This window comes from Homarus americanus, unplaced genomic scaffold (assembly GCF_018991925.1).
Source record: "Homarus americanus isolate GMGI-L3 unplaced genomic scaffold, GMGI_Hamer_2.0 scaffold21914, whole genome shotgun sequence".
In the NCBI taxonomy this organism is placed as follows: domain Eukaryota; kingdom Metazoa; phylum Arthropoda; class Malacostraca; order Decapoda; family Nephropidae; genus Homarus; species Homarus americanus.
Window position 1 is genome coordinate 3,655,616 of NW_024719665.1, and position 23,592 is coordinate 3,679,207.

Genomic DNA, 23,592 nt, shown 5'->3' on the forward strand with positions numbered 1-23,592 from the left:
ACCAGTGCCTCCCTCACCATTCTCTCACCATTTCCTCTCACCATTATCTCTCACCATTAACATCATTGCCTCCCTGACCATTATCTCTCACCATTACCTCTCACCATTACCTCTCTCACCATTAACACCATTGCCTCCCTCACCATTATCTCTCACCATTACCTCTCACCATTACCTCTCTCACCATTAACACCAGTGTCTCCCTCACCATTATCTCTCACCATTATCTCCCACAGTACCGCCGCGACGACTTGTGTTGGTAGAGGAGAGCGGGGCAGAGGTCCGAAATTATGTGGGTCCAATTAACGAGGGTAACGATCTTCACCTGTCCTGTGTGGCCCATGGTGGTAGGTGTATAGCCCATGGTAGCTAGTGTAACCCATAGTGATAAGTTTGGCCCATGGTGGTGAGTGTAGCCCATGGTGGTGAGTGTAGCCCATGGTGGTGAGTGTAGCCCATGGTGGTGAGTGTAGCCCATGGTGGTGAGTGTAGCCCATGATGGTAAGTGTAGCCCATGGTGTTAAGTTTAGCCCATGGTGGTGAGTGTGACCCTTATTCACACACGCTTTGAGAATAACAACATATATACATTATGATAGCCAACACCGTGATAACTTGTATGAGAAGTTTATATTACATTACTCCGATAGTACTCGTATGTCTAAAGTTCTAAACTATTTATAAGCAGTGGCGTGAAGGGAGGGGTGGACGTGTGTGTGTATGCGTTAAAAGGCTTACAGTTTTAAATGGTTTATTACGTATATTTTTGTATAGTACTTGTAATACATAGGATCAAAGAGGATAATATAGTTGAAGATAAACATAGAGAGGAATTATTTAACCTCCATTATGGTAACCAATGTTTGCTGAAGTAGAGAGTGGCGCGTGAGGTGATAAATCTTACCCATAAAAACTGAGGGAGTTTGAAGTTCCCATACATCTGGTAACACAGTCACTGGTAACCATGGAAACGACCTAAACACAAAACACGTAAGAGTTGTAAATATTGTGAGTTATATTTCACGAGCCACACTCAACCAGATGTCACTAGAATGCTTACACATACAGTACTCGGTTTGTGTGGTCGAGTCATGCATATGCTGTTTGAGATAGCCACAGTCTATTGCATAACACAAACCTTTACTGAAAATTTACCACATTTATAATAAGTTCACAGCCTTAGAGCTTTAGTGATAACATGTTGTTGTAGCAGTTTATAGAGGCAATTTAACCTTTTGATCGTTTTATGCTTCTATTAATAAAATATAGGATCAGCGAAAGATCAGCCCCAGTTTATTTCACCTGATGATTAACCATTCTAACGCTACCTGTGAAGTTAGGTTAGGTTAGGTGAAGGTATGATAGGTTAGGTTAGGTTAGGTGAAGGTATGATAGGTTAGGTTAGGTGAAAGTATGATGGGTTAGGTTAGTTTTAGGATGGTTAATCTCATGATGAAATAAACAGGCTGATAAACTTCAAGAGATCCGCAAAACATTGTGGTGCTATGAAGAAAATTCCCCTTTCTGTGGTGTAGGTCGACCAGCGCCATCTGTTATCTGGCTACTGAACGACCAGGTGATTGATGATGATGTAGAAAGTCGGGAGGCTGATGAGACAAGCAATGACCTGACGGTGAGTGGAGTAACAAGATCATTACTTCGAGCCCAGCTTACCTGCCGGGCCTCTAACAACCAGGTGTCTTCGGCGATATCAACGACCGTTACCATAGACATGAACTGTGAGTCACATCAACAGCATAACCTAACCTAGCCTAACCTGAGTCATCTAGTTCCTAACCTAACCTAACTTAGACTTACCTAGTTTCTTATCCAATCTAACTTAACCTCAAGTAATATTAAATACCGTATAATACCCTAAAGTATAGAATCACATATAATAACCAAAATTAACCTGTATTAGCCTCTGTTAAATATATAGACAATAACAAGTGTATAAATGTAAACTTACGACATTTAACATTATACTGTATATACTGCACCAGCCCAGTTAATTAGACAATGAGCAATGATATAATGGTCATCACTCCCTTGGGCACGGAGTAAATAACATTCACACGACCTCTTCCGCGTCTCTATCGCAAAGGTCATCATTAAAGTAGTGGGTTTCCTGGCCAGACACCGAATCTGTACCAGGAACAAGTAGACATTACATGTGATTTGTGGAATTTATAAGCCAAGAGAACAGTCAAGTCGTGTGTCAACCTAAAGTAACCTTACATGTCATAATCTAAAGTGACCTTGCATGTCATAACCTAAAGTGACCTTACATGTCATAATCTAAAGTGACCTTACATGTCATAACCTAAAGTGACCTTACATGCCATAACCTAAAGTAACCTTACATGTCATAACCTAAAGTAACCTTACATGTCATAACCTAAAGTGACCTTACATGTCATAACCTAAAGTAACCTTACATGTCATAACCTAAAGTGACCTTACATGCCATAACCTAAAGTAACCTTACATGCCATAACCTAAAGTAACCTTACATGTCATAACCCAAAGTAACCTTACATGTCATAACCCAAAGTAACCTTACATGTCATAATCTAAAGTGACCTTACATGCCATGACCTAAAGTGACCTTACATGTCATAATCTAAAGTAACCTTACATGTCATAACCTAAAGTAACCTTACATGTCATAACCTAAAGTGACCTTACATGTCATAACCTAAAGTGACCTTACATGTCATAATCTAAAGTGACCTTACATGTCATAACCTAAAGTGACCTTACATGCCATGACCTAAACTAACCTTACATGTCATAATCTAAAGTGACCTTACATGCCATGACCTAAAGTGACCTTACATGTCATAACCTAAAGTGACCTTACATGTCATAACCTAAACTAACCTTACCAATCATAATCTAAAGTAATCTCCATCCTAATTTAACCTGATCATTAATTTACCTTAAAGTTTAGTCCAATTATGTCCCAGTCCCAACTAGGCTCCAGTCTGAATTGGTTTCTATTTTCATGGTTAGGTTAGGTTAACTTGCGCCTAACAAGACCGTACCCACTAATCTAACTTAAGCTATTCTAACTTGGCTTGACCTGCCCTAACTTTACCACGTGACTGGTCAAATGGACGCTAATTTAACACAACGCCGTAAGATTTGCCTTCATTCATTATTATGTACTTTAAACTCTCACTTCTCGTCTTAAATAGAGCAGCCAACCTTCCATCCCATCGTTAAGTCGTGCATTCTTCTGCTCCCATTCTTCTTCAGTCTCTCCCGCTTTAATCCTCAGTCTATATACCACCAAGTTTCTTCCTTTAAATATTTCAGCCTTTTCTCTCTTCTCAGCTCTTCAATCTATAAAATCTTTACAGTTGCTTTTTTTTATCTGCGTGGTGGTTGCAACTCGTATAAGCACTGAGGGTCAGATGGTTATTGAATGCACTAATGAACCACAAAAGCTTTTTATGGAAATACACGAGTCATATTTAAAGCTGAATTAACGCTAGGATTGGTTAGGTTAGTCAACATTTAATTTAACCTTGGGAATAACTCGGGTTTTTAACTTGTCATTAAAATGAGGGAGAAAAATAAGATTAAGTCCCATAATTCGGTCATAAGAGATGGCGATGATGTGTCAGCTAAACCAGTTAGTTGCCTTGGTGTATCAAACAGTACGGCCATTGGACGTGATCATCCACCATCCCAGGGAGCCGCTCTCAGCTTCCAGGACCTACGAGGTGTTGTGCTCCTCCAGGGGCTCCCGGCCACCTGCTGTCCTAACCTGGTGGTGGGGGTCGTCCAGGGTGCCTGCCGCTGACGATACTGTGAGTACCTCCCTTACTGTATCTGTGTTGTGTGTATGTCGGTAAGTTTGTTCATCTTTTTCGTTCGACTGTGTGTATGTCTGTTCTCCTGTCTGTCTTGTCTTTCTACCCCTGTCTGTTCCTTCTGTTTGCTCTCCTCGTCTGTAAGTCCTCTTGCCAAGGTAAGTAGAAAGGATAATAATGGTTATGTTCAAAAGATCAAAGGTGAAGACTGTGGAGGCTTATCACAGAAGGCCACTCCCCGCTCGCCAGCCTCCACACTTCAGATCGATCGCTGGTAAATTTTTCACCGTTGAGAGTGATCAACGTCATCGAGCGTATCTCTCTGCTCGTATAAGGGTAACGCTAGAGGTTAAGTGAAGCTATTTCGTCCAAAACACGACAACAATTTACTTATTTCAAGGACTACAGTAAACGACCTTCACCGTTTTGTTCAATGTTAGATAACGTTTACGGCGGTAGACAGTATAAGCCTGTCTAGCCACTACACTCACTACCACCTTGGATAGCATAATAGAACGGGAGTAAAGATAAATAGATAGAAAAAGATAATCGTATGTATTTTTGGACTATTAGTTCAAGTTTTATGAAGTGATAAGTATTGTTAATTGCATCTCTCTCTCTCTCTCTCTCTCTCTCTCTCTCTCTCTCTCTCTCTCTCTCTCTCTCTCTCTCTCACAGACCTCCCACGGGGGTAACGTATCCAGCTCCATGGTTCGCCTCACTCCCAATGCTTCTGATGATGGGAGGCTCCTGGCTTGTCGGGCCGAGAACCACAACCTGCCCACAGCAGTTATCGAGGACACCTGGAAACTTAGCGTTTACTGTGAGTTGCCAACAAGTTACGTAGCGTCCCATTGATCACCTCAGCCTAACGTGACCTGGTAACTTGAGTGTATTATAACCCAACCAATATCATCTTCTAACCAAACCCTTCTTAACCTATCCTAACTAATGCTAACCTTACCCAACACTAATTAACCTATATTAACTTAAAATAACTTAACCAAACCCTACTTAATCTATCATAACTTAGAATGGCCTAACTTCATTTATATCAAAGTTACCTGAAATCAACCTAACGCAACCCCACTTAACTTAGCCATATTTCAACTAAGCTAACTTGACTTAACCGAGTTTAAACTAACCTAACCCTAACTTAAACCTAACTTAAATAACCTTACCCTACTTAACCTAACCCTATATAAACTGAATTACCTTAACCCAATATAACGTATTATAACTTACGCTAACCTAATCCATCCCTACTTAAACTAAACTAACTAAAAGTATCATAATCTGGAATGCTGTAAGATGTAGTGTTATACCAGAGAGGTTTTCACTATCTGACGTGTGACAATCTACAGACTTCATACTTTAACTATAATCATTTATCATCACAAAATACTCATCAGATCAACAGAAAATGGTGTGATGTTCCACCCTCCCTTTCACCAAGAAGCGATTTCAAAGTTTTTTTTTATAGAGAGAAGCGTGAAGAGATGGAGCCTTACTGGTGAACCTTGTGAGTGTGTGGAACGTTCAGCTTTAAGAGGAAACACTAAAGCTTAGTATGATTTCGTTGATATATCATCTGTTGTTTATGACTGGTTGGGAATACCATGACGGCTATGAAGTGATTTAGTTAGTGTACCATGACAACTAGGGGGCGCGTTCTGTGTATACCTCCCCTCTCTTCCCCTCCTCTCCCCTCCCCTCCCCTCCCCTCTCCATGCCAGGAACTAATATGAGAAATATTTGCACAGTTCAGGTCACCAAAGAAGAGCGTTAGTAACTTCATGGTTGGTTTATTTGTCACACTTCAGCTACCAAGCTCAGAAGTGCCGGAGGCATTATCTGGACAGTCAAGCAAGAAAGATAAACATAAAGGGAGAAAATTAATAAAAAAATCGGTCATTATTATCTACAAATTTGAACTTCCTCGCTCACACTGTGTCAAATATGTCGTCTGGAAGAGCAAGTAAACGAAACAACCACTAGGCATCTTCCTTATGGAATTCATATCCTTAGGGTTCGAGCTTCGCGTGGCACCTAGACGCGGAGTGAGAGAGCTGAGGAGGCGTACAGATACACAGCATTTGTTATTGATGCAGGAGAAGGAAGAGGAGGAGGAGAAGGAATTGGTGAGGCAGGAGGAGAAAGAGTTAGTGATAGAGGATGAGGATAAGGAGGAGGAGGAAGAGTTAGTGATACAAGAAGAGGATGAGGATAAGGAGGAGGAGGAAGAGTTAGTGATACAGGAAGAGGATGAGGATAAGGAGGAGGAGGAAGAGTTAGTGATACAAGAAGAGGGTGAGGATAAGGAGGAGGAGGAGGAAGAGTTAGTGATACAAGAAGAGGATGAGGATAAGGAGGAGGAGGAAGAGTTAGTGATACAAGAAGAGGATGAGGATAAGGAGGAGGAGGAAGAGTTAGTGATACAGGAAGAGGATGAGGATAAGGAGGAGGAGGAAGAGTTAGTGATACAAGAAGAGGATGATGATAAGGAGGAGGAGGAAGAGTTAGTGATACAGGAAGATGATGAGGATAAGGAGGAGGAGGAAGAGTTAGTGATACAGGAAGAGGATGAGGATAAGGAGGAGGAGGAAGAGTTAGTGATACAAGAAGAGGGTGAGGATAAGGAGGAGGAGGAGGAGTTAGTGATACAAGAAGAGGATGAGGATAAGGAGGAGGAGGAAGAGTTAGTGATACAAGAAGAGGATGATGATAAGGAGGAGGAGGAAGAATTAGTGATACAGGAAGAGGATGAGGATAAGGAGGAGGAGGAGGAAGAGTTAGTGATACAGAAGAGGGTGAGGATAAGGGAGGAGGAGGAAGAGTTAGTGATACAAGAAGAGGATGAGGATAAGGAGGAGGAGGAAGAGTTAGTGATACAAGAAGAGGGATGAGGATAAGGAGGAGGAGGAAGAGTTAGTGATACAAGAAGAGGATGAGGATAAGGAGGAGGAGGAAGAGTTAGTGATACAAGAAGAGGATGAGGATAAGGAGGAGGAGGAAGAATTAGTGATACAGGAAGAGGATGAGGATAAGGAGGAGGAGGAGGAAGAGTTAGTGATACAGGAAGAGGGTGAGGATAAGGAGGAGGAGGAAGAGTTAGTGATACAAGAAGAGGATGAGGATAAGGAGGAGGAGGAAGAGTTAGTGATACAGGAAGAGGGTGAGGATAAGGAGGAGGAGAAGATTAACCACACTTTTACCCAACAAATGGTGTAGACTAGACCACATCACCTTCAACTTCGTCCGGGGTTCTCCAGTAAGGGATCATTTTCTCTTTCCTATGTCCCATTGTCTTAATTAATGCATATTTAGAGATCTTTATTTTCTCTTAAATCTGGTGATACTGAAGGGTTTACGGCCATTACCAAAGGAATTACGGCCGTCTGATAAGCAACAAGGTTATGAGCCGACCCCATTTGGCTTAGGTCAACATCTGAGTCGTATAGCGATGAAATATTCAGATAAAGTTTAGTGTTGAGAACTCTATGAGAATACTGTATGATGGTATACTGTGTTTACTCGTACATATCACTGTGCTGGAGATGATGGTACAACTATGTATGCTTATCACTGTACTGGAGATAATGGTACAACTGGTACACATACCGCTGTACCGGAGACAATGGTACAACTGGTACACATACCGCTGTACCGGATATGATGGTACATCAGTGTATGCATACCACTGTACAGAACACTGTGTGATATTAATATAACATAACCTGGGGGTCGACACGATATGCGCATATTGTGGAAGATTGCCTAATGTTAACAGCAGGCAAGCCTCATCTTAATATTACAGTAGGCAAGACAAACTACCAGGTGTTGACATCTACTGAAGGTTACATCAGGTGTGCACACACACACAATCACGCGCACACACACACACACACACACACACACACACACATATATATATATATATATATATATATATATATATATATATATATATATATATATATATATATATATATATATATATATATATATATATATATATCAACAGTGTGGGCTGTAGCTCCTATTATACCAAGTTAGGTTATTTAGTAAAATAAAACTAGGTATGTTAAGACTCTAAACTGAGCCAAAGGAGTAACAGTTTATATAAAAAGTGGTAAAACTGTTTACTTCTGAGAGGCTGGAGACACTTATGGGAGGTGTAGGTCCTTACTTACGAGTTTAAGTAGAACGTTGTGGAGGTGTGGGAGTACCTGGGAGTGGGTAGTGAGGATGGTGCCCCAACATGACCTCCGTTATTATTACACTACAGTACAGTGTTTACTATAACCCACCATCACAATACCCACATAAACTATCAATAAATGTCTTAACGCCCAGTAAACTTAAATAGGAAAGTTCCATTGTCAGGGGCCGTAAATGAACAAAAATACCGATACATTACGGATTTCGCTTTCATGTTGCAGAGCTGAATGAGAAAAGTTGTGAATATTATAACATAAAATATCGGGAATTGTTTCCATAACAACACCATCAATAGTTTCAGGGAGGTCTCACTGTCACCATCACCATCATTGCCACCATCTTCACCATCACTAATACCACCACTAACACCATCATCATCAACATCATCATCATCATCTCAACTATCACTATCATCATATCATCATCACCATCATCACTAACACCATCACCGCCAAACACCATTACCATCATCACTAACACCATCACCACCATCACTAACACCATCACCGCCAAACACCATTACCATCATCACTAACACCATCACCACCATCATTAACACCATCACCACCAAACACCATTACCATCATCACTAACACCATCACCACCATCATTAACACCATCACCACCAAACACCATTACCATCATCACTAACACCATCACCACCAACACCATCATCACTATCATCGTCACCATCATCACCACCGTCCTGACCTCTTCCTCCAACAGACGCGCCATCAGCTAGAGCCGTTTTGGGAGCATCGATCAATCCTAAGAACATCCGGGAGGGTGATGACGTGTATTTCGAGTGTTTGGTGCAAGCCAACCCACCCGCTTACAAGGTTGTCTGGAAGCACAATGTAAGTACCCATTACTCACATACCTCTACAATACAAACATTCTCCCACATACACGCACGTACAGTACACATATGTTTACATGTCTGTGAGAGTATGGTGATGGTCGTGTCTTGTCAAGAGTATAATGGTAATATACGTGTTCAAATTGAGGGTCATATTTTCGCGAGTGGATGTCTCAGGGAGGTGATGTTGCTTTTGCCAGGGCGTGGTGGTGAGAGATGAGCGAGAAGGAGGCGTCCTCGTTACTAACCGGAGTCTGGTGGTGCAGGAGGTGACGAGAAGCCACGCGGGGCATTATACATGTCAAGCTAGCAACGTGGAGGGCGATTCCAGCTCACCGCCTATATCTTTAGCTGTGCAGTGTAAGGAAGCCTCCCCTGTACTGTCTACCTCTCTACCTCCATTACTGTCTGCCTCTCTACCTCCATTACTGTCTACCTCTACTGCTGTCTACCTCACTACTTCTATTACTGTCTACTTCTCTACCTCCATTACTGGCTACCTCTACTGCTGTCTACCTCACTACTTCTATTACTGTTTACCTCTCTGCCTCCACTACTGTCTACATCTACTACTGTCTACCTCTTTACCTCTACTACTGTCTACCTCTCTACCTCTACTACTGTCTACCTCTCTACCTCCACTACTGTCTATCTCTCTACCTCCACTACTGTCTACCTCTCTACCTTCATTACTGTCTAGTGTCTCTCAACCTCCACTACTGTCTACATCTACTCCTGTCTACCTCTCTACCTCCACTACTGTCTACCTCTCTACCTCCATTACTGTCTAGTGTCTACCTCTCAACCTCCACTACTGTCTACATCTACTACTGTCTACCTCTCTACCTCCACTACTGTCTACCTCTCTACCTCCATTACTGTCTAGTGTCTACCTCCTCCACTGTCTACTGTCTAGTGTCTACCTCTCAACCTCCACTACTGTCTACATCTACTACTGTCTACCTCTCTACCTCCACTACTGTCTACCTCCACTACTGTCTACCTCTCTACCTCCACTACTGTCTACCTCTCTACCTCCATTACTGTCTAGTGTCTACCTCCATTACTGTCTAGTGTCTACCTCCATTACTGTCTAGTGTCTACCTCCATTACTGTCTAGTGTCTACCTCCATTACTGTCTACCTCTTTACCTCCATTACTGTCTAGTGTCTACCTCCACTCTTATGTGTATATTTCATGATAATTTCTCTTCTCATTTATTCATTATAACTAAGGCCCATATATGTCGTGTAAGTCCGACCGTAAGCCAACCACACCTGAACTTCGCCTTTGACAGACGTGCCACTATGTCGCCCCGGGCAGGTGACTGTGTACGGCGTCTCAAAACTAGAAAAAGCCCAAGTAACGTGCCAAGTGGACGCTGTGCCTCAGGTAAGTATTTCTACCACCGCTGTTACCTGTATATATACCTCCCAACCTCCCACACACCTGCTATATATACTTGCCAACCCCTCACACACCTGCTATATATACTTGCCAACCCCCACACACCAGCTATATATACCTGCCACCACCCACACACCCACTGTATATACCTGTCAACCCCCACACACCCGCTATATATACCTGCCAACATCCACAAACCAGCTATATACCCGTCAACCCCCACACACCAGCTATAATACCTGTAAACACCCACACACCCGCTATATATACCTGCCAAACCTCCACACCTGCAATTTATGCCACCCCCCACACCTGCTATATGTACCTGCCAACCCCACACTGCTATATATACCTGCCAACCCCCCACACCTGCTATATATACCTGCCAACCCCCCCACCTGCTATATATACCTGCCAACCCCCCACACCTGCTCTCTCTCTCTCTCTCTCCCTCCCTCCCTCTCTCTCTCTCTCTATATATATATATATACCTCAACACCAAACACCCGCATACACAGCAACACCACCACACTGAGAACTATACCTCCTGTGTTGTTGCGGTGATGAGTGTACCACAGCAACACCACCACACTGAGAACTATACCTCCTGTGTTGTTGTGGTGATGAGTGTATCACATCAACAGTAATGTATTCTCATACTGTGTAGGTTTTCTTTCGTTGAAATTTACCATCATTCGTTTCTTTTATTCCCTGAACTCTTATTTATGAAATTTCTTGCCCTGTCAAATCTCTCCCTCCGCCTACATTTTACAGCTCTTATCAACAAAGGTTTTTCTAGTTGTTATTCATGGTGTGTTAGGTAGTGGCTTGCATATAGATAATTTGTTAGTTTTATTGCCTTTCAGAAGACAGACACTCATGTTTACCTCCCCGCAGTCCAACACACAATACAGTTTCCCTTTTTATCAGAGTTCACCATTATTCACCGCCTTAATTCTTGGGTGCTGTAGGTAACGAGGTTCTTCTGGACGTTCAACAACACCGCAGAGAGCCTGGAGGTGCCGCGGGAGAGGTTCACAGAGAGCCTTGGAGGCCGTACCGTAGTGGTATACACCCCGATGTCAGACCTCGACTACGGTACCTTGCTGTGTTCGTCAGAGAACATGGTGGGCCGGCAGGCGGTACCTTGTGTCTTCCATATTATACCAGCTAGTAAGTATATCTGCTATACCATACAGTGAGTAGGTTAATATGTGTTGTAAATGTCTGTGACCATCTACCACAACTACAACTATTATAATGGTTTGATCATCTACCACAACTATTACTATTATAATGGTTTGATCATCTACCACAACTATTACTATTATAATGGTTTGATCATCTACCACAACTATTACTATTATAATGGTTTGATCATCTACCACAACTACTACTATTATAATGGTTTGATCATCTACCACAACTATTACTATTATAATGGTTTGATCATCTACCACTATTATTACCATTATGAAATGAAACCTGAGAGAGAGAGAGAGAGAGAGAGAGAGAGAGAGAGAGAGAGAGAGAGAGAGAGAGAAATATTACAAACATTACCAAGATGCTCACACTTCTTTCCCTTGCCTCCCTCTTGTTACCACAGCCCAGCCGGAGTCGCCCACCAACTGTTCACTACACAACGTGTCTGCCAACAGCCTGACGGTGGAGTGTGAGCCTGGGTTTGACGGGGGTCTTAACCAGACCTTCGCCATGGAGGTCTACGGCACCAACCCTCATACTCTCAAGGCCAATATTACATCCAAATTACCAAGGTATGTACTTCACCGTCAGAAGGCGAGTCCACCTCCAAGATACTCAGGTAATAATTATCTCAGGTGATCAAGTGTGTCCCCTTAGATACCGAAATGCCCAGGTGAATCTTAAGGTAACCAGGTGAGTTATCCAAAGTGACCAGGTGAGCTCTCCAAGGTTACCAGGTGAGCTATCCAAGGCGACCAGGTGAGCTCTCCAAGGTGACCAGGTGAGCTATCCAAGGAAACCAGGTGAGCTATCCAAGGGGACGAGTTGAACTATCCAAAATTACCAGGTGAGTTATCCAAGTGACCAAGTGATTATCCAAGGTGACCAGGTGACCAAGCATATGAGTCTAAGATCAAGATGCCCTCATAATTCTCGAGGCCAAGACTACTTCCCAGGTGACCATGTAATATGCTACAGGCAGTATCTAGGCAGCCAGGGAGGGCAGCACAACCGTCGGAACTTAGAGAGGCTTTAGCATAGATACCTGGATAATTACTGGCTTTTGCTGTCTGCCTCACTACACCGGGCCACCTTCCCTCCTCTTCCACCCGTCGAGAGCTAAAAATTCTGCTAGTAAGTACCGGGAGACCTACTGTAGAGCCCTATTCCTCCCATTAGCTGGTGTTGTCCTCGCTAACCACCCCCGATTATTAATATACAAAGGACCTTTCCACCACCGTAATACTATCAATCATCAGTAATACCATACAGACAGTTATTTCAATATTCGTAATTGGTGCTAGCTACACTTGACCGTCATTAATTACTCAACTAAAGCCAGGTACCCATTCACAGCTGCGTTGATTGTGAGTGTTCTAGGTATGAATTATTGACCCCTAGAATATGAGGCGAGTGCTGTATCCACAAGACCACCGCACTTTTACTTATAGTCACCTCCTGCGTCCATCATCAGTCTCTAATTAACAACATACACAACATCCCTCACTCTAATTCAGGATGTCTGGTCACTTCAAAACCAACAAGACACAATGGTTGACGTATTCGGACCACACTGACCAAGCTGGTGTGGAGGTGGAGCACTTTGTAACCTCACTTAATATTCCATAACTGGTCAACACTCCCACACGGATTCCCAGTGTTCCTCGACACAGAACATATCTGACTGATCACTTTTTTAACGAACCATTCCAATTCTTATATGCCAGAGCGTTCTCTCCACTGTGCTCTCTTGACCATTGTTTCAGTGATAGGATCATACACACTGGGGCGAGTACCGGGATATCTCTTTTTCATCACTTTAGTTTTCCTTCTTTTCCGGCGAACTTTCTTTTACTGCTGAACACATCACTGATATCATCATGGTCTGGATAAAGAAAGTCCTAACCAAAGATTCCAATAATATCTTACTACAAAAATTTATTCTCTGTATAGTCACTCAGTATCTACTAACCTACAGGCGGTCACGTTAATTCAACTAATACGTTATCTAAATCATTTGTATGCATAAAATTCATTCACATTACTAAACTACCCAGGCAATAGTAAGGTATTCTGACCCGTTTTTAAGGCTTCAGTAGCCATCCATTCATTCTTCGTGTCAATTCACCTTATTGTTCAGTGGTCTCAGATTCTCAAGGGGCCAACCTACTTTCTCAGCCGCCAACTCAACTCTTCAAGAGGAGGAGCAGATAATTCCTAATGTGGATCTGGAGGTGCCTTGAGTTTCGCTCTTTGAAATTAAAACAAAAGACGTAAATTAATTCACGTTTAGCTGGTCCAGCTCTGGTGTGTGTCTAATCTCTTCACGCTCTTCGTCCTCCAAGATATCTGCATCATTCATACAACTCTAAATAAGAATGATAAATCCAACAATATATAATAAAAAACTAACTTTCCTCTCGCAAAAAATAAGCAAAAATCATCGAAACAATAATTAATAATCATATTGCTAGAAAATTATCATTTACTCAGGGATCAGCAGTATAGCTTCCACAGCCCACGCTCTACTGTTGGTCTTCTGCCATTCACCCCACCGATCAATAGACTGCAGCGGTGAAACCCATGCAGTAGCTCTCGACATCTACAAACCATCTGACAAAATTTGGGACCGATCCTTATTGAAAAATTGCCTCTGTGTTGCTTTTTCTCCTTAGTCTGTTTACATTATTCTCTTGTGTGTGTGTGTGTGTGTGTGTGTGTGTGTGTGTGTGTGTGTGTAGTGCTGGAAGGTTTATCTATCCTCTACCACTCACTTAATGCCGTACATAACACTAACTCCTCATTATACACTAAATGTCTTCTTTCAGTTACAAACAACTCTGTGTGTTCTTATGCAAACGTCTCAGCCCCCCGCCCAAGATCCTCCACTCTGCCTCATCTCAAAATAACTTCACAAGCATGACTGAGTTGTGTGCATCCAACTTTTTCTTCCGTGTTGCTAAAATAAAATACACCATCATGACACGGCATTTAACGTTTGCGCATCACCCTTTGACTCATGTTCAGTCCAAGGTGCCCAGGTGAGTCCTCCTAGGTCTCTCAAGTGAGTCACAGTGTCAGCATTTCCTCCAAGGTGTACTGAACATGGGGTGCGGCACCATACGGGATGTGAATGGTAATGGAGGTTGCCAGTAAAGGTCTCTGGCTACCCACAACAATGTTCGTCTGGACAGTAATGGCATAAGTTACTGACTATCGACCTCTCCCGGGGTCTTGTTATGACACACTAACGTACCAAATTTGATTAAATTCCATCGCTCCTTCTCAAAGTTATCGTGTTGACAACTCCAGGACGAGAGGTCTAGTGCGTCGAGTACCCCCAGGCCGTCACTGTAGCTGAAGAGAGGGAGAGAGAACAGCGCTTATAATATGTAACGTCTCCCGTTGTTTCAGAAGGAACATAGGAATGTACGTCATCTCTCTAAGTGCCTCCGGGAGTTGTGAAGACTATAACTGAGATTAATGGCACTGCATTCTAACCCAACTTGATATATCACAAGATGCTAGTCGAAAGAGATAATAACTATTTTCTGCCTGTAGTTATGGCCGATTGAACTTGCTCTGGTTAGAGAGGGGAGGGAGGGGAGAGGGAGGGACTTCTCCACCTCTTTTGTCAACCATGTTCCCAACTTTCGTTGAACGTTTTGTGTTTCATATTTCACCCATGATAATCCAGCATAATGCATCTTATGTACACACAAATGTTTGACTAGAGTTTGGCCGTGAGTGCCTCTCCACACAGATCTAATCTCCGTCACTTCTTTAGAAAATATTGTACACCAGAAAGCAGACGACATATCACCTTGAATTTTATATCCAAACTCCTTCGTTGGTGAGAAGCAGCTAGAGCGAGTCCTCAAGGTGACAAGCTACTAACACATGCCATCTACGTCACGTATAATTATGCTCGCCGGGGAAACATTTGGAAACTCTTAACCCACTCGTGATGAAGGCGCTGTTGAGTTGAAGATGAACCACTAAATATTTTAAAGCGAGTCTTTTTTTTCTGACACATTATAGGTCTACAAACTCTTCATGAAACTTAAATACATTTTTCTGAACTAGTCGCCATTATGTAGTTAAAATGATTTGCCGGAATGTTAACTCATTATCCAACTATTGAGGGAAAAAACAATTCCTCCACCCAAGTGAGTAACCACGCCACACCTGGTTTACCACGCTTTGAGTTACTACGCCACACCTGGGTTACCACACCTTGAGTTACCACGCCACACCTGAATTACCACACCTTGAGTTACCATGCCACGCCTGAGTTACCATGATACACCTGAGTTACCACACCAGACCTGAGTTACCACACCACACCTGAGTTATCACGCCTTGAGTTACCACGCTACACCTGAGTTACCACGTCTTGAGTTATCACGCCACACCTGGTTACCACACTTTGAGTTACTGCGCCACACCTGAGTTACCACACCTTGAGTTACTACGCCACACCTGAGTTACCACGCCTTGAGTTACCACGCCATCTGAGTTACACACCACACCTGAGTATCACGCCACCACACCTTGAGCTACCACGCCATACCTGAGTTACCACACCTTGAGTTACCACACCACACCTGAGTTACCACGCCACACCTGAGTTACCACGCCTTGAGTTACCACGCCACACCTGAGTTATCACGCCACACCTGAGTTACCACGCCTTGAGTTACCACGCCACACTAATATGATAAATCTTATGTCACTGAAAATCTAGATATATAATTATTATTTTATTTTTTCTCTCTAATTAATCGGTGATTTATTAAGACAGACAGGACTTACCATAAAGGTGGCCATTAGTCTTGGATGTTGTGTAATTAATTTTGTATCAAATAAATGCCAAGACTCGCGTCACAAACAAACAACCAGAAAATTGTTTCCATTTATTTTCGTGTGAAGTTTAACTTTGAGTCATTATATATTGTTTTCTTGTCAGAATTCATCTGCCAGTTTCTCATTAATAAGAAAAAAAAGTTTAGTAATTCACTAATCTCTACATAACTTTTAACCCTTTGAGGGGAAGGCGGGAGGATGAACGATAGTGGCAGTGAATGACTCTTAAATGTACTGACTTGTTTTTCCTTCACCTGCCTGTTCTTCCTCCACCTGCTCTGGTCTTTGCCATTGATATTGTTTAAGTAATTCCATTCTGCTCTGAACTCATCAGCATCTGTAACATTACGTTATGGTTTCAGTTACAGTCTTGTAGTGACCGGCCGCTTCATTCACGACGGGGAACGCCCCTGACCATAATGAAGCGGACAGTGATGCAGCACTCGCCTCCTGTCTTGACAGTGGCTACTTATATCCCGAGACACGCCCAGTCTATCTAACCGTAAGTGGGCGCCTAACTTTACCAGCAGGGAACTGAAGGTGATCAAGTACCGTGCTTGCCACTCTGCCTCCTTGCCAACCGAAGACTTAGTAAACACAGTGGTGTATTCAAACTGCCCCTAATTGGAATTCATGTCTGAGACCCAATTCACTCATAATGAATATGAATTTGATCCATAGAACACAACAAAATACAGTAATACAGTGGTCACTCAGCTCGCCTCGTCTTGTCTGGAGTTTTCCGGCAATATTAATAATGTCTTTGATTTGGGGACATGAAGCCAACATTTGGGGACGTGAAGCCAATATTTTGGGACGTGAAGTCAACATTTTGGGAAAGGAAGCCAACATTTTGGGAAAGGAAGCCAACATTTTGGGACGTGAAGCCAACATTTTCGGACGTGAAGCCAACATTTTAGGACATGAAGCCAACATTTTTGGACGTGAAACCAACATTTTGGGACGTGAAGCCAACATTTTGGAACATGAAGCCAACATTTTGGGACATAAAGGCAACATTTTGGGACGTGAAGCCAACACTTTTGGACATGAAGCCAACATTTTGGGACATGAAGCTAACACTTTGGGACATGGAGCCAACATTTTGAGACTTGAAGCCAACATTTTGGGACATGAATCCAACATTTTGGGACACAGCCAACACTTTGGGACATAAAGCCAACATTTGGGAACATGAAGCCAACATTTTGGGATATGACGCCAACATTTGGGGAACGTCACCTACATGTTGGCTTCTGTAAACACAAAGGTGAGATAAGAAGTATTATGACTGGGATAGTTTTATACCAGAAACAAATCACAACTAAATTGAGGGAAAATTTGTGTATCTCTGCACTGCGATCTCTCTGCCTTGCTAATTCACAATGGTCTGGACCAGAATCAATCGATGTCCATTTCGTTCGTTCAAAGAAATTTAATTTATCCTATTTTATTATGAGTGATTTTTGAAAGCACATTTGCTAAATTTAGTGCCGTTTGTACGCTCTAATAAAGCCATTTAATATGTATTATTACCGGGCTGCATTTAAATGATGGTGCAGTGTGTTGCTGGCAGATATATGTGCATATGACGGCTTTGTTTGGCGGTAACGACCATGTTAATATTAGTAATACTATTTGTTACTAAACAACGGAAACTAACCATTTTTTTGGGGGGGGGCATAGAAAAAAGAGAGAGAGAGAGAGAAAGAGAGAGAGAGAGAGAGAGAGAGAGAGAGAGAGAGAGAGAGAGAGTCTTCCTCATTGATCAGTGTGTCACATAACAACGTTATTTTAAGTAAACACAGACTCCATAGAGGTAAGATTATTCTCCCACAGCCCTGTGTAGCAAGTTGTGGGAGGACTTTTGCTGGCAACTGTACATTATGAACTAATGAAAGTACCTTCTTATTCAAGCAATTAAAGTTGTTTTAATGTTAATCAATATTGTTTTGGCAGACGCGGCCACGGGGTGTGACAAATAGATCCAAAGATCGACAAGTGTGCGTGTACCCCGGCTCGGTGATGGTGATGTATCCGAGGTGGGCCGCGTGTGTTTAATGCGTGCGTCAGTTACACAGAGACGAGATGGGGTGAACGGGTTCCTGGTGAAACACCAGTACCGCTGGTGGGCCACCAGCTCACTTTTACACCTCCGTGTGTAGAGCAGGCAGTTTCGCGCCCCACCCGGGGTACTAACAGTTAATATCACATATAATAAGGTAAAAAGACACAACTGTTATTATCTTGACAGGTTCGTGGTGATTGGTCTGGACAATGAGTCAGAGTTTCAGCTGATCGTGTACGCAGGGAATGCCAAGGGTCGTAGCGGCATTACCCGCCTGGTGGCCATCACGCACAAGTTACCCGTAAAGCAGCTGGAGACACGACTGAGTAGCGGCGACAGTGCTGGTAAGTAATGTGCCTAGGATCACACCAGACTAGGGCTGAGGACCAGTATGATTGTGCGAGACAGATCAACAAGAACACAGAAACACTTTACTCTCTAACACAATCCAGAGGTGTTGTAGACAGAATGCATGTGTGTATCGGGTAAGAAGACAAATTAAAACCTAATGATCTATTTCGTAAGATTGTATGCTGTCGAATACCAATCTAGGCTGATGAGGAAAAGATAATAAAGGCTGAGTGCGAGAGGCTGGAGATAAGAGACTCACCCACTGTTGTCTCCCACACCAGGGGTGACGCAGGACACACTGGCGGTCGAGGTGACACCACTACTTGGGGTACTTGCCGGGATCGTCCTCGTCCTCGCCGTCATCGCTGTCGTCATCATCGTCATCCTGAGGGTAAGACACTCTTCATAAGGACAGTTTTTCTTTACGGACTATGGTTGTATAAGGAGCCATTACTGAACATTATAATCCCATCCAGGAATAACCGAGTCATGTTTAAGAACACCTAAATCTAACATAATGTAAACACAATTAATTTCCCATGAAGGTTTTTGAGTTCACGTGTCGTCAGTAATGGTTCCCTAACACGCTTAAATGATTAAACTTTATCGTGGTTAATTAATTTAATGATGGCTACCCTACTCTTCCACCCCAAGCAACTTGCTTTCTATTTCCACCTACAATGAAGAGAATTTTGTCTGTTTAGTATATTATTATTCTGTATGATTAGATCACCCTCTCAACACAAGTCCCCTATTGTTGCCAGTGTCAATAAAGAAGTTTAGAAAATGTTCTTCAAATTTCAATTCCTCCTCCTCCTCCCTCCATAAACCCCACACGCTGCAAAGACCTTGAAGAACACCCTGCTTAGGATAGCCTGGAGGTTAAGTTACTGTATAACTATATATCTTGTGTGGAAAGTAATTGAAGAGTAGCAGGAGTTAGCGAGGATGTTATCTGGCAGAAGCAGATGAGTAACTGTGAGAGTGAGAGGGCTAATATTTCTCGTTAATGCAGTGACAATATTCCGGAGGTGCGTTACCACTCACGCTGGCAGGCGCTGATAAGATGCATTACGACACCAAAGGAAAACCGGATATTACATCACCATAATATGATACGCGAGCAAACACCACCTTCATTTCTTTCAGTTTCATGCATAAGTTCTCGAGATTTTTACAAGAAAGTTTGACACAGAGTAATAAAAGTAGCCCATGATGTATGGCCCCATCTACAGGTTATCGAACACAGCTAAGATGACCTCATGTGAACTAAGCGTCAATCCCAAGCCTTTCTTCAGGTATTGAGCGGACGATACACTTCCTACCGACAACAGCAACACTCCACACATTACTCTTTGACGAGAGCACCCAACTCTACATTAACTATTCTCAGAGCGAGTTTAATGCAAAGCGCTTACAATGTTTCAATATTGACTCATTCTGACCAGATTGAGTGAGTGAGTGAGTATAACAAAAGCACGACAAGGGGGCAAAGCCGTGGTTCATACTCGCGTGTACTTTTACCAGACAGAGTGGAAAGCCTCTGTCCTCTTAAGGCTAGTTGATAAAAGGTAAACACTCACAATATTGACAAAATAAGAACAAGCCCGATATGACTAGGCTCTTCACTCGAGTGCAGTCACCATATACATGCAATAGTTCAATAAGGCAAGTCACACTCATGTAAAATCCCTGATGCCTACCCTGACAGGTACACTCCCTGATACTGACCCTCCATGATACCCACCCTGACACTCCCTGACACCCTCCCTGATAGACACACTGATACTCACCCCGACACGCTCCCTGACAGACACCCTGACACCCACTCTAAGATGGGTGTCACTACAGGTATATAACAACAGTGATTTAGACAACAACGTGAGTGTGTGGTGAGCTGCCTCGTCAGCTAACACCGCCACATCCTTGACTGAGAGGCAGTCTGACTGTTATCATCCTTGAAAATTAGACATTCAGTAAATCAATCTATAAATACATGACCTCACCAAATACCTGAAGTCGTGCCACGATCCACAACTGCACTGAATGATAATGGGAAAATGATGATAACAGAGCTCGACCAAGGGATATGTTATGGTGCTACGTAACAAATTCCACTTCACTCCACAAATAATTTGGCAAATCAGTGAACACATTCGTGGTAACTGGAGGGTGAACATATTACTACTACTACTTTGCTGTCACTCGGTATCGAGTATGACGATCATCCAGCTATGATACAATTATATGAGTTATTAAGGATGTCGCCTAGGTAGGTGAGTTCTGAGGTGACTAAAGAGGCCGAAACGGGACCGGCAGGATCTATCACAGATGTTGCACATGTGGGAGGCTACATCTAGTGCGGGACGGGCGGCTGCAGCGTCTTTCCGGCGTTGGCGCTTGTCTGCCTCGTTATGCAGTCGGGCTAACTCGAAATTATTGACACCTTCTGTGATGCTCCTCCAAGCGTTACGGTGAACATATATTACAGTGTACAGCGTAGGCCAGCTAAGGTGTCATTAGGTGCCATCCTCGCATAGAGCAGAACAAGCATGTACTCTCTCTATACTAAGACAACATTCAGAACCTTATGGATACTTGGTTGTGGACGGACGGACGGACGGGCGGGCGGGCGGACGGACAGGCGGATGGACGAGTTGTTGTGGCCAGTACAGCCTCGCCAACATTCACAAGCGTGTGGCGCACCTTCTGACCTGCTAACTGACTTCTTGTGAATCTCAAAGTGTATGATTTAGGGGAGGAGGGTTTAAGGTAGACTATGTGGGGTTAGGTTAGGTTTGAATAGGATAAGGGCGGGATAGTTTAGTTTAGGATCGGTTAAGGTGAATAAGGGATAGGATAGGTTGAGTAAGGATAGGCTAAGGACAGGATGGGTTTGGGTGGCCTTCTATTGGGTTAGGTTAGGTTAGGTTGAATTAGGATGGGTAAGGATAAGGTTGGGATAGGGTTAGGTTTAAAATTAATAATGTTAGGATGGGTTAGGATAGCGTTAGGATATGACAAGGAGAGGGTTTACCAGCACACAATGATACCACAATTTGTTAATTTGATTTTAATTACTTGACAATGATTCATCTCTTAAGGAGTCTGGGAGAGAGTGGTGGGTAGTGGGTCTTATACCTGACCCACCGGAGCAGCGTGACGCAAATGACAGGTGGAGACACACTGCTGGAGGGCGGCCTTTGTGTCCCTATTGATCCGCAACACTGACCTCTCACGCACGGTTATGTACAACATGTGGAGTTAATACTTACATCATGAGTCGGGTGGTACACGCATGCTGTACCTTATGAGTCGGGTGGTACATAAACCTCAGTAACTTGGTTTACTTTTGGGGGTCACCCTACCGTGCCACCCTACCGGCCCACCCCACGGGGCCACCCTACGGGGCCACCCGACGGGGCCACCCCACGGGGCCACCCGACGGGGCCACCCCACGGGGCCACCCGACGGGGCCACCCGACGGGGCCACCCCACGGGGCCACACAACAATAAAATATTGACGACCGAAAGAAATAAACGTGATATTGTAAATATTAAATTTTTTTTCTATTTTACGGTAAATTCTTATAAGCGTTCGTTTACTTATTTATTGTTCGAAAATGATTATATATATATATATATATATATATATATATATATACAATACCTCACTTGTCGGGAATCAAACCCTGAACCTCTGCGTGTGAACAAGGATCGCTACCACCGCGTCACAAGAACAACAAAAACAAACCTAGGCTTTGTTATATTACACACAAACCCTGGCGCGGTAATAGCGATCCCAGTTCACTCGCAGGGGGGTTCGACTCCCAACTAGTGAGGTATTGTTTGTACATGGAAGTCCACGTGCTATATGTACTGATGATATATATATATATATATATATATATATATATATATATATATATATATATATATATATATATATATATATATATATATATATATATATATATATTTATATATATATAAATGTGTGTGTATGGTAGTTATGGTCCGCCATAAACTAGGCGGGAGTGGTGGACGGGTCGTTAGCCTTTGGTATAGTGTTCCCAGGCAGGATTGATGTGAGATATTTTCTGTTATATAAATAACGCAAGTAGTGGTGTACACACCCTCCTATCCTGCCATGAACAAAACATTAGCAAAAAGGAGCTTTGTTCATATTATTGATTTTTGGTTATTATTGTGCGTCTTGGCTAACAGAGTTTCTGACACTCCAGAAGCATCTCCCACTGAGTATACTCTTTCGGAATTCATATGCCTGGGGCACGCGCTTCGCACAGCACCTAAAGACGGAATGGGGGACGGGAGATTGGTGGACAATGATATGACTGATGAAGACTCACCAGCTTTAATTAATGACACCCTCACACACGTGTTTATTTCTTGTTGGCAGGTTCAGTGCAGCGCGGCAGCCAGACGACGTCAGGCCCACGAGCGAGGAAACCATAAAAACGGTGACAAACAACAAAGAAAACAAGAGAAAAGATCACATGCACAGCAACATAAAACAAAACAACAATATCATGAGCACCAGCATCAACCGTCATTAAAGAAGAGTCACGGGAGTCATAGTGAGGAGGTCCACAGCCCGGTAGACGACCTGCACGACTGTTACAGGGAGCAGCACCTTCGCCAGCATGTTCCTGATGACCAGAGTCCTGATGTTGTTGCTTGCAGTGGAGGTACGTGTTCCAGGTCCGTGGCTGGCTCTTAATTATCACATGAGTGTTATATAATGTACTATAACGTATCACCGCAGAAAACATTCA

At 43.0% G+C, this 23,592-nt stretch overlaps 1 protein-coding gene across 3 annotated transcripts in view; it reads left to right on the top strand.

The window, feature by feature from the left end:
- LOC121860223 (nephrin-like) overlaps window positions 1-23,592 on the top strand; it is an 84,339-nt gene that overhangs the window by 56,705 nt on the left and 4,042 nt on the right. For 2 of the 3 annotated variants that reach the window (XM_042357309.1, XM_042357308.1), the window contains exons 5-16: window positions 237-347; window positions 1,536-1,739; window positions 3,667-3,818; window positions 4,500-4,644; window positions 8,769-8,899; window positions 9,102-9,261; window positions 10,199-10,293; window positions 11,280-11,481; window positions 11,915-12,083; window positions 18,632-18,789; window positions 19,078-19,187; window positions 23,217-23,505. In XM_042357309.1, coding sequence (XP_042213243.1) covers window positions 237-347; window positions 1,536-1,739; window positions 3,667-3,818; window positions 4,500-4,644; window positions 8,769-8,899; window positions 9,102-9,261; window positions 10,199-10,293; window positions 11,280-11,481; window positions 11,915-12,083; window positions 18,632-18,789; window positions 19,078-19,187; window positions 23,217-23,505 — 1,926 coding nt within the window. Of the gene's footprint in view, window positions 1-236; window positions 348-1,535; window positions 1,740-3,666; window positions 3,819-4,499; window positions 4,645-8,768; window positions 8,900-9,101; window positions 9,262-10,198; window positions 10,294-11,279; window positions 11,482-11,914; window positions 12,084-18,631; window positions 18,790-19,077; window positions 19,188-23,216; window positions 23,519-23,592 lie in introns of all 3 variants that reach the window. The other variant, XM_042357310.1, reaches the window with a different exon arrangement.